Below are 16,025 nucleotides of genomic sequence, written 5' to 3'. Positions count from 1 at the left end.
GCAACCTATTTCATATGGGATGCCAATGGTAAGAACCTAAACCCAGATTCAGGTTCCAAAAATAAGCGGCCTGATTTTCCCAGGCTCTGTATCACTAAGCAAGTGTGCCTCCCACAGAAAGGAGCAGAAGTCAGTGTCCTGGGTGGCTCTGCCACACAGCCTGTCCTCTCCCCAGCACCGCTCCTGCTGCAGCCAGGGTTTGATGCAAGTGCCTGATTCCGGACCTGGGGACGTAACTTTTGAATCGTAACTTCTGAATTGTGGTTTGCAGCCAGGCCAGCCTCCCTCCTAGTTTCTGTGCTTCCCATTGGTCTCTGCCCCAGCACGGAATACAGGTGATTTTTAATGTTGTTTAGTGTAACACCAGTCATTAGATCTGCAGGAGAAAGGGTGATGGTGACCCCTGTGACCCCTGAGCCCTCCAGAAGCAGAACCAACTCCAAAGAACCCCCAGATCGAGTTCATTCATGGAAAGGTCCCGACTCAAAACCCGCCTCACACTTTCAGAATTGCTGCCCTCCGGGCCCAGCGGCTCTGCAGAGACATGGACCACCCCTCCTCCGTGTCCCACCCAACACCAACAGCAAGCCTAGATAAAATCTTCTGCAAACCACAGCAGGCTTCAGAGCAGGCGCAGCACCCAGGGGACAGGCCCCAAGAGCTGCAGGCTGTGCTACCGGCAGGAGAGACTTCTGAGAAACAGCAAGCGCTCCGCAAACACATCCCCTGCCAGCGTCACACACCACTGCGGCTGCTTGGGTGGCCGGAGGTGACACGCTCACCGCTTACTGCCTAGGAAATCCCACACAGTTTTGCAACCCCCTAAATGGTAAAGGCTGTTCATGAAAACAGACTTGGTAGCAGCAGCGGAGGAGGAAAGCAATGCTAGCGTCTTCTAAAAAGAAAACTGCTCCTTAATTCTAGAAGGAATAGGACTCTACCCCTCTGGTGTCGTGTCTCTGATCATCTAGAAAGGACTTGTCCTCCAAGAAACCACAGATGCTTTCTAGCTTTCTTTCAGGTTTGCCTGAAACTGGCCAACAGCTACAAAAAGTATAGGGGGCCCTGGCTGCAGAGGGACCACAAGACCGCTTTCACTCATCCACATCCTCTTTTCTTAAAAAAGCAAACTGAAAATCCAGCTTTCTTTCCAAGCTGGAGCACGCTAGGCTACTTGGCCCTTATCCACGTTTGATGGTAATCCTCTCTGACAAGCGGCCTCCTAACCACCGAGCTTCTGAGCCACGTTTCCCCTTCCCCCACCCCACGCCCCCCGCCTTGCCCGCCTGCCCAGGCATCCTGTGGTTTTTCCCAGGTCCCAGCACTTCCCAGGCTGACCTACTTCTGCCCAGCCCCCTGAAGGCAGGCTGAGCAGAACACCACCGCTGCCAGCCCCTCCGGGAGAGCAGCATCGGTGGGTGTTGCTTCATCCACGGTGGTGCGAGGTCAAGCAGGGAAAGCAGCTGCAGGCATCCTGAGCGACACCTCCGCATCAAGCAAAGGTCCAAAGTGACAATCCAAAAGCTGCAAGGTACGGCAGCGAGTAACGTCACCCTAGCAAATGCTCTTACCACGCTCTAGGCACAGATTCCACCAAAAGCGGAGCTACTGCCCGCTCTGGCCATCGTGGTTCTGTACGGACACGTCGACCGTCACCCCGATGGTGAATTGCTCACATGATACTTACCACAGACTTTGTTGCGAACATGTATTGGTCCCTGAGCTGGAAGTCTTCAACGCCTTCCAGAATTATTTCTTTATTTTCTCGGCTTTGAAAGAAATCGGTGCTTCGAATGACGGTCGAAGCCCCAGAAGGCTCATGCCGCTCAACGTACACTGTATTTGGCTTATCATAGGGCTCAACCCCCCTGGAAAAAACAAACAAGGTGGTGGTGTTACCTCTGCAGTCACAACGCAGAAGGCAGCGGGTGCCAAGGAGCAGAAGCCCTTTCAGGAGATGGGGTGGGCGGGCTAGAACCAGGCGGAAAGTACAGCACCCCTGGGTGACCGCCTGTGTTGGTGGCTATCTCTTGTTACCCTGCCGTGCCACATCCCCACGATGCAGGGTGTCTGCTGGGTGAGGGGAGCAGGTGGCTGGGGCTGCAGCGTGCTTTGGTACCCAGGTCCTTGGTTTGTGCAGGCCAGAAAACAAGGCAAGGGGTGAGGAGTGAGAGACAGGAGCTGGGCATAATGCAGAGGTGCAATACGTACCAAGAGAAAGACTTCACGTGTTCCTGAATCATAATCCAGGTCTGGCCGAAATCATCCGATTTCCAGAGCTGCAACAGAAACGTGAGAGATGCCAGTGGGACTGGGCAACCAACCAGACCCTGTCCTTTAAGAAACCCAACCTCAGGCAGCAAAGGCAGGATGGACATGCATCCATTGCAAAACTGTGAACTACTTTGATGACTTTGCTTTACAGGGCAGCTGCCTGGGGCAACAGTAATCTTTCGAGCTGCAGGAGAATAACCAAAACAGGGAAAAACCAGTCTCCTACCAGAAGGATTTCCCACTGTCTGTTGATGCACCTGGTTTTACATTAACTCAGAAATAAAAATAACTTGTTATAATGTACTCGTGGAGTGTGATAGCAAGGGTAAATATCCGGGCAGAGCTGTCTCCCCCTCAGAGGCCGCTACACCACCAAGCACAGCAACACACAGTTGTTGCAGATCTGCGGGCATCAGTAAGACAAAGGTCAAGGGGAGAGATAGTATCTTTCATTGCACCAACAAAAGCAGCAGGGATAAACACGTCAGCCTGCAGACACATCAGCCCCTCTGCATATCTGTCCCCTGAAGGGCCCATGCCCCTAAAACATGCCTGTTTTTTTTCCAAGGACTTTGGTGGCACCTGGGCTGCAACTTTTGCCTCTTTCTTTGCAGGTATGTGGATACGGCCAGACTCCAGACTTGACAGTCAGTCCAGCAGCCCTTCTGGGGAAGGTGCCATTCTCAGCCTGCTCCATCCCCCAGGAAGGCGTCAGCAGTGCCCAGCACACACCCTGCTGTGACTGGACCGAAAACAGCACAGACTGCACGTGTCCCTGCTTGGCTCTCCCCATTCACACGCTGGGGGATGGTTGTTTCACCTCCAGGTTTTGCTTCAGCGACTTGTGTCTATCTGAATGTGCTGTCACTATTTACCATCTTTACCCAGCAAGGGAAAAAAAGCGTTTTGTTTTCAAGAAGCAGTTTGTTATGCAAGACCCAAAGCCAAACCACATGCCCACATGAAATACTGCAGAGGTCAGCTCTGCCTCAGCTGCCAGCTCTCTGCGGCGAGTTACAACCGCAATAGTCGGGGAGATCAATGCAGTCAGGAGCGGTGTGGATTAAGGATTAGCGTAAATCAAGGAAAAGGGAGAGGAAATGTTTAAGCCAACTATCCTGCAGGTACTATATCCTCCCTGCCCCACAGGTCAGAAACCAGGCTGACCTGTAGGGAAGGGGGTGTGCTGGCTAATTTGGGACAGATCTGCATGCAGCAATCTGAGCTCAGATGCCCTGCACAGTCAAAGCACAAACCCACACGGTGCTGGCACGAGGCAGGGTGGCTCTCGGCATGCCACGAAGGCTGTGTGGCACCTAACAGCGAGGGGAGATGCCACAGCACGGTAGAGGCAGGACACTGGCCCTCCCATCTGAGCAGAAGTGCTCACCTGCTTTTTAGGATGAGACCTGTCGAAGCCCAAAAGGAGGTTGGGGTTCCTGCCATGCAGGAGGAGGTCTGCTGCTCTGAAGGGAATCGAGAAGCCCTGAATATTGTTGCAGAAGTCGGTGGTGATCCACAGGTACGGGACAAAGGCATCCACGAAGATATACTGGGAAGAGAGGGACCGACAAGGAAGAAAGAAAGCAGGCAGTCAGCCTCCAGGAGGTCAAAGCAGAGCTCAGGCTAGCAGTAACAAAGGCACATGTCCGGGGGGGGGCTTTTGGGGGGCCAAAGTCTGGGGGAAAGGAATCTGCCTGCCCCAGCCGTCCCCTCTCCTGCCACGCTCCAATGCGCCCGAGTTGTAGAGCCGTACAGATGCAGCAGCATGCCCAGCATGTCCCGCCTCTGCCCCAGGGACCCCCGGGATGCCCCAAGGGTCTCTCCTAGGAATTGAGAGGACCATGCAAAATCAGCCTTAAGTCCCTGTCTGCAGGAGGGACCTGCCCCTCCCCACTGCTACAGAAGAAGGGCCCAAGTGAGCACTCGCCCTGTGCAAAGGCAGGTTTTCAGCATGACCCACAGATGTGGGTCGGGATGACTGCACACCCAGTTCCCCCGGCCTGGCTTTGAAGAGGAGAACACCTACGGAGTAGCAAGTGGCAGCTTCAGCTGCTGCAGGGCGAGGACATGTCACCTCTCCCCAGCAGGGCTTCAGTCAGTAAAAAGGTGACCTTGGTGTAGAGAAAGCCTAAACAAGTATTTCTCTTGGTAGCTCTGTAATGATGCTAGTGACGGGCATGCAGCTCGCTGCTCTACTCTACAGGCACCGCCACTGCAGGATAACTGCCCCGGCACCGGGGGCCGCGCGTGTTTGCGCTGTGGGCGGCGATAAGCAGCGCTGCCCGGCGGAGGAAGCCCGCTGGGGCCGGTGCCGCGTCCTCCTCACCCTCTTGTTGTCAGCTGGGCTGTGGTAGAACTGGGCAATGGCCACCTCGCTGCTGTTCCCCCCGCTGAAGCCGAACCTTTCCGAAATCTTCTTAAAACTCTTCCCATAGTCATAAGACACGTAAACCTGCAAAGGAGAAGCCCCAGCGTGAGAAGTGCAATGCCCTGGCTTCCCTTCTGACAGATTTGGTAAGAAGTCAGAAAACTGCAAGGGGCAGAAGCCTTACAGATTGCCCGAGCCAGCCTTTCAGGGCTCGAACACAGAGGGGGGGGGCAACACAGAGGATATTAAATGGGGGGTTTTTTTGTGCTTCTGAACTCAGACTCACGGGCCTTTCTTTTGTCTTCGCAGCAGACGAGGAAGGCAGGCTGCAGCTCAGCAGCTGCTGCCACCTCGCCAGGCACAGAAGCGGCAAAGGCAGCCCGGGCCAGTGCCAGGCTGCGTTACTTACATCGCTGTTTTTGGGACCCAGCAAAGACAGGCTGTCTCTGGCCAAGGCCACGATCACGTTGCTCTTCTCTCCGGCCCAGTGAACAACCATCTGATTGTGGGAATCGTTGAGGCTGACCTGCAACACCAAGGAAAAGGCACCCTGAGCCACAGCCTCGCCTGCAGGGACAGCTGGAGAGCAAACGCCTGCTTGTACCCCTCATCCTCGGAAACAGAGACTTTGGGGAAACTCATTCTAACCAGGGGCAGAAGTTAAGGAGTTAAAGGTGGCGGACAGCAGAGGGGCACTGAGCTGCTGCTGCTCAGAGGGGCCTGGGGTGTGCTCACAGGCACTCCTGGGGCGAGCTCAGCTCCAGCCTGGGGTGCTAAAATGCAACAGGATGGCCCACAGCTGTCGAGTGTGTGCTAAGGACTTTATTTTTCCACCACCATTTTCTGAGACTGCTGTGCCTTCATCCCACTCCCACCTCCCCCAGCAAGACTCACTTAAAGCTCCCCCACCATTTAAAGCACAGCCAAGTAAACCGGTAGCTGCTCTGCATGATGGAGGCTGGAAATCTCTGCCGACGCAACAGGGATTACGCAGACGGTGCCACCGAGCCAGGGCTGCGTCAGTTGTACCAAGGCCACTGCAGCAAGACACTCAAGCACTCACTGCAAGCCACCAAACAGTTAAAGAAAATGCTTCCCTGGGGGGTGGCTGAGTTGGAGCACGGCCTCAGGTAAAGCAGCTTCTCTCACGAAGGTGTTGGCAAAATGCATGTGCCTAAAGGGGTTAGTTTTCCCTTTTTTCTTCCTCAGAGAAATAGGATTTGAGCGACAAGGAGATCAAAAATTAAAACCAAGGACTGAGAAGTTATTTCAAATCCAGGCTTATTGGGCCAAGGACCACAGGGAAACGGAGTCACCTTTCTACAGTGACTCTTCTGTACCCGAAAGGACGTGCTGGTTTCCAACACGTGCCGTTGTACGCGATCCCGTTATTCCGTACTTGCGGTTGTATCTGGCAGCGCTGTAGCAGCGCCGGTCGGAGGGGACGGTTTCTATGGGGCAGCTATCGCAGCATCACTGCCGCTGGAGATGCAGGAGCCTCTGGGCAAACCCAGCGCCCGCAGTGACCGCTGCCAGCGCGAGGGGACGGCCAGCCTCGCGGGGAAGCGGGGTGAAGTAGCTCGGCCACAGATGGGTGCCCTGGTGGCTGCAGCAGCAGACGTGCGTGCCTGAGCCCCTGCACGCCACTGTGGCTGCGGCTCAGCTGACGGCTGGTAACCCCTAAGCTCACGGACTTGGGAAGCTGTAAAAATACAGGGCTAAGCCCTTCTTAGGCCTGATACCCTGTGGCTCCCGCTGACCCCAGGATCAGCGAGGAGCGCTGCCCAGGGTAAGGGTAAGGGACTGGTTTAACCTCTGCAAGTGACCGGCCAGTAAAACGCTTGGAAAAACAAGGTCTTTATTCTGGAAGAAGGGGGGGTGAGCGAAGCAGAAGCCCTCAAATCCCTGTTATGCAATAGGCTCACACGAGGGGAAAAAAATAAACAAAACCTGGCAGGGAGGCAACAAGCAGCTCCTCGGGCTGGTGCCCCCAGCTGCACCCCCACCTGCCCAGCCAGAGACCCCCCCACTGGGCAAACCACTGGGCACACCATGCCATGGCGCCCGGATAGCAAACGCAGAGGGGATTTAGGTCAGGCAGCAGCAGCAGCTACAAAGCAAGCCAGTGGTAGCCTCGTGCACCCGCCGGGAAAAAAAAAAGAAGCGATGCTGTTTGAGGATGCAGGGAAACAGGGCAGTGAAGAAGGAATTGCTGATGCCCACTGAGACCGACGACATACAGCCTCAGGTCTGAAACCCAGAGCAGCTCTGCACTGCCAGCCCCAATCTCCCTCCTCTCTAAAAGCAGAATAACTCCATCTGACCCCCTACATCTATGGTGGTTATTTTGGGTGCAGCTTTTTTGGGTTCCCTGCTGTGCCCAGCTGAGGTTGCTGGCTTCAGGCGAACAGCTAGCTTTATTAGCCTGTCCAGACTTCTGCTGATATATGGAGGGGGGAGGGGGGGGTGGGATAGCGAGGGGGAGCCTGCAGTTGTGCAGAGACAGAAGCGAGCAACCCTGCCCAGCCCCCCTTCCCCAGGAAAGCCCCTCAAGAGGGAGACCAGCCTGCTCTCCCCAGGGAAAGCCAAAGTCTCAACGTGCCAGACCTGCCCCGCACACATCGTCCCCAGCTCCCCTCAGCCAAGAGGGGCCGGCTGCTACCTCTGTGGCGACTTCAGTAGCGCTTGGCATTTTTTTCCTGCTTGAAATCCAACACTAGAACAGCTTCAAAACCAGAAAAACCACTGGGAACTCCCACCTGCACCTTGCTTTAACCTCAGCAATAAACCTCTGCAGCTTTTTCCCATGAGCTGGAAGAGACAGCGAGCCATGGAGACCTCTCCCGAGAGCAGGCAGCACTGGCAAAGCCCGAAGGCCAGGGGGACCGTGTCTGGGCTGGTCTGAGCCTCGTTACACATCAGCAGTGCTCACAGAAAGGCCAAATGGCACCAGTTGAGGTTTGGTTCCCCGGGAGGGAGGAACAGCAGCACCCAGTGCCTAGGGGCTGCGCTCAGCAGAAAAGTCTGGAGTAGCTAAAGACTGCTAGAGTATGTCTTACCAAGGGGTGTAAAGAAAGAGCAGCCGCCAGAAGGATGCCTTACACTGCTAACCCCCCAGGAAGGGCTCGTGTAGTGGTGTCTCGTGTTTAAGAGCCTTGCACGTTTGCCTCGCTGGTTCCCCGTGCAGGGACCGCAGCTGGCAGCTGTGTGGCCCTGCTGTGGCCCTGCGGAGCCCTGTGGGGACTCGAACGGCTCGGGAGCAACAAACAGGACCCCGTGTCCTTGCTGTCCCAGGCAGCAGCACTGCATTGTGCCCCAGGTGAAAAATCACCTGATGGCCCATTGACCAGGACAGGTTTTGTGAAATAGCTTTGCAATGCAGCTGTTGCTGTGCCTGACACCAGTCGCCCTGCCCCGTTAGCTGGGATGAGGCTCGTTTGGCAGGAGCCCACTGTCACAGACCCCCCGAACAGGGAAAACCTTTCTCGGGAACCAGTTTAACCTATGAACGGGCAACGGCTGGTGCCTAATGGAAACAGCGTTTAGCATAAATTCCACTTAATGGGGAAGTGTTTTGGTCTTTGCCAAGTGATTAAGTGTATATGAAATATGCATGAAATTCTAATTTGTCCTTCTAATATGTAAGGTGCCAAATGAAGTCCAGGAGGGGAGAACTGGAGCCAAGATGTAGTGGCAGCTGCTTGTGTAGTTAATGTTGCTAGCTTTGCTCGCACCATATATTTATTTTTTGTTAACAGTATCTCCCAATAAATGAATCCCTTGCAGAAACGGGGGGAGAAGACAGTCCCCCAGGTCCTGTGGGACCATGCCCCAGAGCGGGTACAAGCTGCCTCATTGCTCAAGGAGCACAGTTGGAGCCTGAGTGCTCCCAGACTGGGCTGGGACGCAGAATGTTGTCGTCTGGATGCGTGGGGTTGTGCTGAGATGGTTCTACCGCCTTGCCGAGCCTACCGAGGGGACAACTGTCAGCTGGTGAGCGGCCCTGGGAGCAGTGCCAAGCTCCTTAAGCATCTGGACCTGGGGAAGCACCCTGGTCCTGCATTGCTCAGCACCTGCAAGTGCCAGTTCCCCTTCCATTGCATTACTCCGTTGCTTATGCCCCGAATTGAGAGGTTGGGGCAGGATTTTGGTTGCCAAGCTTGGCGGAGGTGGCTCACCCCTCACACATAACAAACTGCAGCATTAGCAAAAGCCCTGGGCTCCAGCAGTGCGGGCTGGCCAGGAGATGAGTGACTCTGGCACGGGCACCTCGCTGTAGCTACTCGTACAGCTGCTGGCAAGCTAGACGGCAGTTATCTCAGGCCTTTCCATCACTGGAGGACTCCAAATCCCAGCCTTGGATCCACCAGCAAGGCTGAGCTGCTCCGCGTAGGAAGCATAACTTCCCCGTGCAGAAATCACACCGTTAGCTGTGACAAACTGCAAGCAGAAATATTGTGCGCTTGCCGACTGGTAATAGCACCTGGCACCCGCGCGCAGCGACAAGTGTCGGGACACAGCGATTAGGGGTTATTCCTGGTGCTGAGTGGGCTTGGGAGCTCACTGCGTGTGTCGGCGGGTATGCTCTGTCAAGAACTAACGCGCTAGCTATAGGGCTCGGACCACAGCTCTGCCCGGGTGCTCGCCATTAATCGGGAGGTGACGCTTGGAGCGCGGCTTCTTGGGGGCTGAGGCTCAACACTGTAAAATTGCGGGTGTGCAGAAAAAAAAAAAAAAGACTCCTAGGGATCATTTATGTGTTTTCCCGTCCTGGTTATGTAACTAAAAATGGGATGCCTACAAACAAATGCAGTTCCTAGGAAATTTCTGAATAGTTAATAGGTTATTACTATGGCTCAATAAGCGAGGGCATTGGAGAGCAAATCTGTGGCTGCAAGCAGCTGCCAAAACCATCAAAGTTTCACTGGCAGCTCAGATCTTGGCTTGAAGGCCATCAGGAGATGCTTGCAGAAGTGGAATCGGCTAAACATTTTGCACCCAGTAGCTGGGGGAACGAGGATGGGGCTAAACAAAGTTATTGCTGAAAGGGGTCAGAAGCAAAGCTGCAGCTCAGTTAGCACAGGGCTTTAAAAGGAAAGGTGCTCTCACCAGGCTCATCATTCTGGCTCGCTGGAAACCAACGAACAAGTGCTGAGCCTTTGCGTCCCTGTTTCCTCTGCCTCCCCCCGCACCCTGGCAAGGCTGACGCAATAGCCCGGCATCGCCGATGAGTCGTGTGTCAGGGGTGGCTACTGCATTCCCAGCACGCTGCGTTCCCCGTGCGCTCCCGCTAAAGCTTCATTACTGTACCTTCTGCTCTGCTCCCGAGCATCTGTTTCCAGCCCTGCCACGATATTTAAAATACAATCTGTGCTTGCCATAGCGCTGCTTGTGGCTTGGACTGAAAATGCCAGGGTCTGAAATCATTGATATGAAACACGGGTGACTCATTTCAGAGAGTGCCAGGCCCATGTTAATTTTGTTAATACTGAAATCATCTGCTTGCAGGGCTGTTTTCTCTCTGCTACCACCAACAGAGCTCTCTGTTAGCTGTAGTTCCTAGGAGAAAGGAAAAGGGCAAGGGAAGGGGAAGACCGGGGTCGAGGCAAGAGCCCTGTTTACCCCAGGAATGAGCAGGACCCTGGATGAGGAGGTCCTGAAGATGGGCTCTCTTTCTAAACTGATGGAGGGGGGAACGGGTGTGATGGGGAATCGAGGCTGCCTCTGCAAATCTGGGTAAGCACCAATGAAAGTCACTCCCCCCATAACCAAGGCACAGAGGAAGGCTGCAGAAAAGGTCTAAAGCGCTGCCAGTGAAACGCGCCATGAGCTCGTCACTACAGCTACAGAAAGCTTAAGTGATGCCCATGGGACACCGCAACGCTTGCTTAGTCCAACAGCAGGATACGCGAGGAACCTGCCGAAAGGGAAACAATGAATAAAACCACAAATACCTCTCCAGGCCGCTGCGGTGCCAGGAACAGAAAGTGTGTGGCTTCCAGACACCCATCTCTCCTGGCAAGCTCAGGAGCAGGGAACCTTCCCAGGGCTGCTGGGAAAGGCGCAGGGGGGTCTGTGCCCCAGGCAAACACAGCAACACAGCGATGGAGGGGGGATATCTGCCAGCGCCAGGAAGGAAGAAAAGGCTGGGGGGGCCAGGAGCCTGCAGCCAGCCCTCTGCTGGGATGTGCCATCGCCACCCGGTGCACCTCCAGAAGGTTAAAGCCTAATCTGGGAAGGTCTCTGCCAGGCTGGCAAACTAGGTCAAAATTAAGTACGGTTCAATTCCGATGCAGCGCGCCTGGTGTCTCCGCTCGCGCAGCCGGATGGTATTTACCCCACAAAGCGCTCGGAAAGCAGAAGGGCTCTTTGCCAGTCTGCAGGTTGGGAGCTAAGGTGGACTCTCTACCTGGGACGTGCCAATGGCCTCAAAAAGAAGAGAAGCTCCACCCCTCCCCGCTCAGGCGCTATTTTGACAACGTGCTAGCAGTATTTCAGGGCAGCTGGCCAGCATGACCCACATCTATGCAGCGCACAGCACGAGGGCGGTGGGAAAGGGCTCCCGCAGCCCAAGCACAGCTGTGCCCACCCCGGCCGAGCGCCCCTCGCCCCTCCGCGCCCACTGCTCTAGCGAGGGAAGGGGGCTCATCTCCCAGGGAGGCCGCTGCTTTCTTGGTACCCTGCAAGTGTGCTGTGCCACAGACGTAGAGACGTTAACATCTCCTGCGCAAAATCGTCGCTGTGGTGTTATGTTAATGGGAGACATTTTCCTCAGCTGTCTTGAAAAACTTCTGTCTGAAAGACAAAGCAGCATCATGGTGCAGCATCAGTTTTAATCTAACGCAGGCTGCAGCAGCATGTGGTACTCCAAGCACTAGCAGCTGAGGAGTTCATCTCAGGTCTTCATCAGTGCAGAGGGGCAGGGAGTGTTACCATCATGCAGGTGGGCTTACCAAAGGTCATTTTGTAGTAAATGGCCTGGAAATGATGAAAACCTGGTCCCTCTCCTCAAAGGCAGGATTGGTTATCACCAGGAAACAGGAAGCTTGAGAGCAATTAATTAGGTCCCTCTGGAAGGGGAAAGGATGTGCTGCTGTTAGGGCCAGCCAAGCTGCCGGATCAGGGGATGTGCAGAGGCAATGGCTGCGCACAGGTCAGCAGTATGGGGAGAAGCTCAAGGCCTTGCAGCCACAGCAAAGAGGGCGAGTTGGCTGCTGCAGGAGCTGCCAGCAGTTAGGTAGGGTGTCTTCTCTCCCAGCTTAAGGCAAAGGTTTCTTGTGGATTGTGTGCTTTTGGGGGGAGGTTTCAGATAAGCCCTTTGCAAAGAAGGGAAAGGGATATCTGCGGATAAAAGTTAGACCTGTATGTCTAGACCTGTATTAGCAGCCCAGCTCTCTGTAACTGTGATCTTCTCCCCCACCCCTCAGGATCGGCAGGCAGGGGCCAGCCTCCTACCCCGGTGCTTTTCTGTGCTGTCTGCTCAGCTACATCATGACACTCCTAGACAGCCAGCCTCATGGTCACAGAAAGCGTTTCAACCCAGCACACAGGTAGGCATCCAAAGTGCCTACTGTCCTTTTCCTTGATTCTCTCACTAAGCAAAGACCTTGCAGGTGATGGGGTTCGTGGCTGGCCCTCCCCTAAGAGGGCATGGGATTTGTGTGGGATGGTGGGGATGTGCCCTGGAAATGTAAAGGCCTGGAGCTGAGTACCTGTGTCCAAGTCTGAGCAGGGAGGCTGCTGAGGGGTGGGAGGGTGGGCTGCAGAGGAGCCGCTGCCTCGGTACCCAGGGGCTAGGAAGAGGAGGGCAGGGCACAGTGCTGTGGTTGCCACAAGGGGTTCAGAGAGTGCTGCTGGCCCTGGGGTGGGGGGTGAGCAGCAGTTGTCTTGCCCTGGGGATGCTTCTCTGCTGTTAGTGGAACCCTAGAAAAGCTGTTTCATGTCAGTGCCTGCTTCATTAACAGTCCGTCCATTGTAACGCTCACCAAGAGTCCTGTAGAGGTGAGGGCTGTGCAAGGCAACAAACCCTGCTCTGTCTCTGAGCTGACTGTCTCTGGAGTCATGCATTTGGTCTCTTGGTTGCTGGTGCTTTGGAGTCAGAAAAGCCCCAAAGGCACAGGGGTTTAGGCTACTTTTCTTATTTGCTAGAGGTTCCTGGAAAGTTTTGCTGTGGTGACACACACAAGCCTGCCCAGCAAAGATGCAAGCAGTGGTGATCCAGATCATTGAGGAATCCAAGTAACGTTCTGTGCTTCTGTCTTTGGAGTCTAGGGCAAGACTGTTCTGAGCCTGTTATAGATGGTGCCGAGTAAGCTGCATTTGGCTCTTAAGGAACCACAAAGGGTTTGAACTATCTTTCCCCTCCTTGCTTCCAGATAACGTGATGTGTCCCTCCCCCTCCCTCCAGTCCCCTGGCAACATCACCCGCATCAGCAACAGGCAGCACTGACCTCCCATGATGCGCTTTCTTTCACCTCTAAGCTGAGCCTGGGCTCTAAGCTGTCCCATGAGGATGTGTTGGGGCTGCAGTCAAGAGCCAGGGAAGGGCAGGGAGTTTTGGGGTGTGAGCCAGCGCACAGCATATGGCCAGGCGACCTGCCAAACACAGGAGCAAGATGGGTCGCAGATAAGGGACTGCGATGGCACAGCTCTAGGATGCTCAGCCCAAGCACTGCCCCTTACAATGATGTCCCTGCGAGTGGACTGCTTTTGTGACTGCGTAATTTTCTGCTGGTATTGGAGCACCAGTGACCTGGGTGAGGGGAGTCATGGGGATTACTAGGTGTGTGAGACCCCTGAGCACAGCACTGCACAGTGTTCTGGCTTTCTAGGCGTTAGTAATCCTGTGCAGTCAGATCTGTAATGGAGGCTACGACACGCAGGCACTCTCTTGTCCCTGTTATTACAGCAGACCCTGATTTAAAGCACTGTAGCGTTTGGGAGAACTCAGAACTGTTGTTTAGTGCCAATAAACTCTTCCTGGTGATGCGTAGTTACCTGGGCTTTAAAATTTGTGCATCCTGTCCCAAAACAGCGGAACAACCAGGTTTTGTATGCTAGCCTGAAACCCTGTGCCATGTCAACAGTGAAAGTGATGCTGTTCTGCAGGCAAATCCCCTCTGAAAGCTTAAGGCAAGAAGGAAAGACCAAACAGTGGCAAACCACTTAACTCCTCTGCTTCCTATCCGCCCTGCTCTGGGTAGCACTGGGGTTACCGCACTCTCTTAGATCCGCAGCTGCACATCCAGGTGATAAGAGGTTGCTCCTGCCAAAGCAGCTCTCCAGCTGACCCGGGCAGGTGAGTTAGATGAAAGCTACAGCGAGATGGAAGGGAAACTGCTACAAACGTCTTTCTGTAGATGAGAGGCAAGCGTCATGGGTTGGGGTTTTTTTTTCCTAAAATGGGGTAGCTGTGTTAGGCTAAAAATGGCCAAATGTTGAGGAGGTGAAGCAGATTTTCAAGGGGAGGAGGAACAGCTTTTCCCATTCCCTAAATGGGGGGACAGGAGCAGGGCTTCAGGAGCAGCACCAGCCCTGCGCGTGGCCCCTCCAGCTGCTCTAGGGCTTGCGGCCGGCTCCCTCCCATCCTACCAGCAGCAAAAAGGGGAGAAATTATAAGGCACCCAGAAGGGGAAGCGCTAGCTGAGGAGGCAAATGTGGATGTCGCTGAAGGCTTGAAGCCTCTCCCCAAGCATGCCTCAGCACTCCGTGGGCTGCCCCCCACCCACCCCCTGCTCCCCCGGCAGCTTTTGGGCACACGATGGGAGACAGGTAGTGTAAGCTGGAAGGGTCAAGTGCAGCAGCTTGGTGTAGTGGAGCGCGCAGGCAGCTCGCGGATGGAGCAGGCTTGTTAAGGCTGAGGCTTCCCGCAGCAGGCACCCTGGCAGAGCGGGTGTCACTCCCCGCCGGCCCCGCAGCGGTGGCTGCCTGGAAGCGGGGGGCGAGGGGCAGCCCTTGTGGTCCCGGCAGCAAAACTTGCCAGCGCGCCGCGCCCGGGCGGGGATGCGCTCGGACCGCAGCTTCTGGCGCTCTGCGGTGAGCGGCCCCTCCCCCCCTCCCCGAGCGCGGCGGCAGCGGAGCCCCTGGAGCGAAGGGCACGGCGCCCCCCGCCCCGCATCGCCGCGGCGCCCAGCGCAGCACCCCGGGGCGCCCGGCACGTCCCGCAGCGCCGGACACGGACCTGCCGGGGCAGGGGCCGGCCCCGAGCCCGACTGCCCGCGGCCACTCGGGGCCGGGCAAGTTGCGACCGGGGGCTGCGGGACCCCCGCAAGCGCGGCGGCTGTTCTCCGGGCAGCCAGCGCGCCCCCCCGCCCCGCCCCCGCCCCGGGGCCGGCTCCCCGCCGCCCCACCCGGGGCCCGGGGCTGCGCCTTGCCGCCCCCCCGCGGCGCGCAGCAGGCGGGGGGCAGCGCTCCGCGGGCGATGCCGCCGTGCCCCCCCCCTCCCCCCCGCCCCCCTCACCTGTCCGTACACCTGGATGGGCTCGGGCGGGCGCGGCGCGGCGCGGCGGCCCCGCGGGGGGCTCGGCGGCGGGCGGCGGGGCGCGCAGCAGCAGGGCGGGGGGGCCGGCCGGGGCCCCGCGGCCGCCCGCCGCCGGCAGCAGCAGCAGCAGGAGCGGCAGGAGCCGGCGGGGGAGCGGGGCGGCCCGGCGCGCCCCGCCGCTGCTCGGCGGCGCCATGTTGGTGCCGCCGGGGCGGGCGGGCGCAGCGCAGCAGCGGGAGCCGCGCCGCCGCCCGGACAGAATGTGCAGCCGGGCAGAGCCCCGCCCGCCCCCGGCACGGCACGGCACGGCACGGCACGGCACGGCACGGCACGGCACGGCACGGCCGCCCCCGCGCTGGGAGCCCACGGGGCAGCGGCCCGGGGGGAAACGGCGAATGGAACGGGAGGGCGGGGAGAAAAAGTCGACTGCAATGAGAGTGAAAAAAAATCGAATACGATGGAAGGGAAGGGAAAGGAGTCAAGTAAAATGGAAGTGAATGGAAGCAAGGCAAATAGAAGGGAAAAAAGTCGAACGGAGGGGAAAGGAAGGGAAAAAAGTCGAAGGGAAGGGAAAAAAGTTGAAGGGAAGGGAAGGGAAAAAAGTCGAAGGGAAAAAAGTCGAAGGGAAGGGAAGGGAAAAAAGTCGAAGGGAAAAAAGTCGAAGGGAAGGGAAGGGAAAAAAGTCGAAGGGAAGGGAAGGGAAAAAAGTCGAAGGGAAAAAAGTCGAAGGGAAGGGAAGGGAAAAAAGTCGAAGGGAAGGGAAAAAAGTCGAAGGGAAGGGAAGGGAAAAAAGTCGAAGGGAAGGGAAAAAAGTCGAAGGGAAGGGAAGGGAAGGGAAAAAAGTCGAAGGGAAGGGAAGGGAAGGGAAAAAAGTCGAAGGGAAGGGAAGGGAAGGGAAGG

At 56.3% G+C, this 16,025-nt stretch overlaps 1 protein-coding gene across 4 annotated transcripts in view; it reads right to left on the bottom strand.

Annotated features, from left to right (window-relative positions):
* Positions 1-15,234, bottom strand: part of SORL1 (sortilin related receptor 1) — a 49,233-nt gene extending 33,999 nt beyond the window's left edge. For 2 of the 4 annotated variants that reach the window (XM_040616024.1, XM_040616025.1), the window contains exons 1-6: positions 15,105-15,234; positions 5,055-5,171; positions 4,604-4,729; positions 3,665-3,826; positions 2,212-2,279; positions 1,688-1,868 (exon numbers count right to left, since the gene is read on the bottom strand). In XM_040616024.1, the coding sequence (XP_040471958.1) occupies positions 1,688-1,868; positions 2,212-2,279; positions 3,665-3,826; positions 4,604-4,729; positions 5,055-5,144 (627 nt within the window). In that variant the 5' untranslated portion in view covers positions 5,145-5,171; positions 15,105-15,234. The remainder of the gene's footprint in view (positions 1-1,687; positions 1,869-2,211; positions 2,280-3,664; positions 3,827-4,603; positions 4,730-5,054; positions 5,172-15,104) is intronic. The other 2 variants (XM_040616023.1, XM_040616026.1) reach the window with 1 other exon arrangement.
* Between the last annotated feature and the right edge of the window lie 791 nt (positions 15,235-16,025).

The sequence above is a fragment of the Falco naumanni genome, chromosome 16 (genome assembly GCF_017639655.2).
Source record: "Falco naumanni isolate bFalNau1 chromosome 16, bFalNau1.pat, whole genome shotgun sequence".
NCBI classification, from domain to species: domain Eukaryota; kingdom Metazoa; phylum Chordata; class Aves; order Falconiformes; family Falconidae; genus Falco; species Falco naumanni.
Note: the sequence above shows the minus strand (reverse complement) of the source record. Positions and strands in the feature narration are given on the sequence as shown.